At 42.1% G+C, this 1,334-nt stretch overlaps 1 protein-coding gene across 1 annotated transcript in view; it reads left to right on the top strand.

Moving 5' to 3' along the window:
• Nucleotides 1-919: 919 nt before the first annotated feature.
• The window catches only part of LOC107732825 (stonustoxin subunit alpha-like), an 11,300-nt gene continuing 10,885 nt past the window's right edge, over nt 920-1,334 (top strand). Inside the window, exons 1-2 of the mRNA XM_016544244.1 lie at nt 920-1,090; nt 1,175-1,270. Coding sequence (XP_016399730.1) covers nt 920-1,090; nt 1,175-1,270 — 267 coding nt within the window. The remainder of the gene's footprint in view (nt 1,091-1,174; nt 1,271-1,334) is intronic.

The following is a 1,334-nucleotide window of genomic DNA, read 5'->3' as shown; positions in this document are numbered from 1 at the left end:
CCACACGTTGTGACGTTCACTGATTTATGAGATACAAAAATGTGAGGGGTGTACTCACTTCTGTGAGATACTGTATACATGTTTTGTTGATTAATGGCATTTTTTTATGAGGCTTTACTGCACCTTTAAAAACGAAAGTCTTATGGGTTTAGAACAACATGAGGGTGAGTAATTAATGACAATTTTCATTTTTGGGTGAACTATCCCTTTAAGTTTTGGGTGAAAGCTTTTTTTAAACTAATATGAATTATTGTCAGATTTAAAAAGATGAATTTAGAGAACTTACCTGATCCATAACTGACAGGATGTTTGTGATCTTCTGTGATGCTGCTCTTCCTTTTTTTAAATTTTTTTTTTTTAGAAGTTTGAGGAGCTGGGTTGAGAAATTATCAAGCTGGCCCATGAATTTGGACACCAAAGGGATTGTTGTAATCCGACTAAATTCTGCAGATACCTAATACAATTTTCAAAGGACAAATCAGGTTGGCTGCTGATAAATTTGTGACAGAAATTAGAATAATATAACACCAACAGTATTCCTTTACCGGCAATTACAGACGGCATTCAAAATGATTACCAATGGACATAAACCTGAATTACATCTAAAGTACTTAAATTCATTATTTAGAATTACAACAACATCCAAGTAATTGATCACAGCTGACATTACATACAGATTTACCTCTCACTCACTAAAGAGTGCTGGCCATCTGTTTTTAAATTCAATGATGAAAGGCAAATCTTCGACCACCCTTATGCCTTCAGAGTGCAAATGTTTGGTCCATCAGCTGTCACAGTGTCTGGTTGTGGTGACCTGGACTGGCCACTTGAGGTCGCTCTCCTGTTTCTTTCCGTGACAGAATATAGCAGCCACTACAAGATCCAGCAGTTTGTTTTTTCTTTTTTCCTTTTTTGAACCATGGACCTTCGGATCGTCCCTCCTGCCACAGGGAAGGAGCGAATGATCCGACACCGGACTCTGATGGCTTGGAGGCAGGAGGGAATGGAGGTTGGTGGTTTTGCCCAGACCTTTTGGACGTTGGCGGTGGGCCTAAATTATAATGATGCTTCTCTTAAGGACCTCCTTAACGTCTGTCTGGATGATCCTTTGCCCCAGTGGGAGATGAAAGGACTCTAAATCCTAGACTTCTGGGGCTTCGTCAAATATCTCCAGGTTCGAAGTCAGTGGGCAGAACCAGGCCAGTCAGAACCCTTCCGCAGGGATTTTCCCACCACCTCTGTCCTTCAGACTCCCACTAAGCGGCGGAGCGTGAGAAGGAGGACAGGAAAACCCACTCCAGAGCCCGCTCCAGTCCGGGAGCTCACAGAGCCCG

This window comes from Sinocyclocheilus rhinocerous, unplaced genomic scaffold, assembly GCF_001515625.1.
Source record: "Sinocyclocheilus rhinocerous isolate Xijiao unplaced genomic scaffold, SAMN03320098_v1.1 scaffold3507, whole genome shotgun sequence".
Taxonomy (NCBI): domain Eukaryota; kingdom Metazoa; phylum Chordata; class Actinopteri; order Cypriniformes; family Cyprinidae; genus Sinocyclocheilus; species Sinocyclocheilus rhinocerous.
This window is presented reverse-complemented; position numbering and strand designations above follow the sequence as displayed.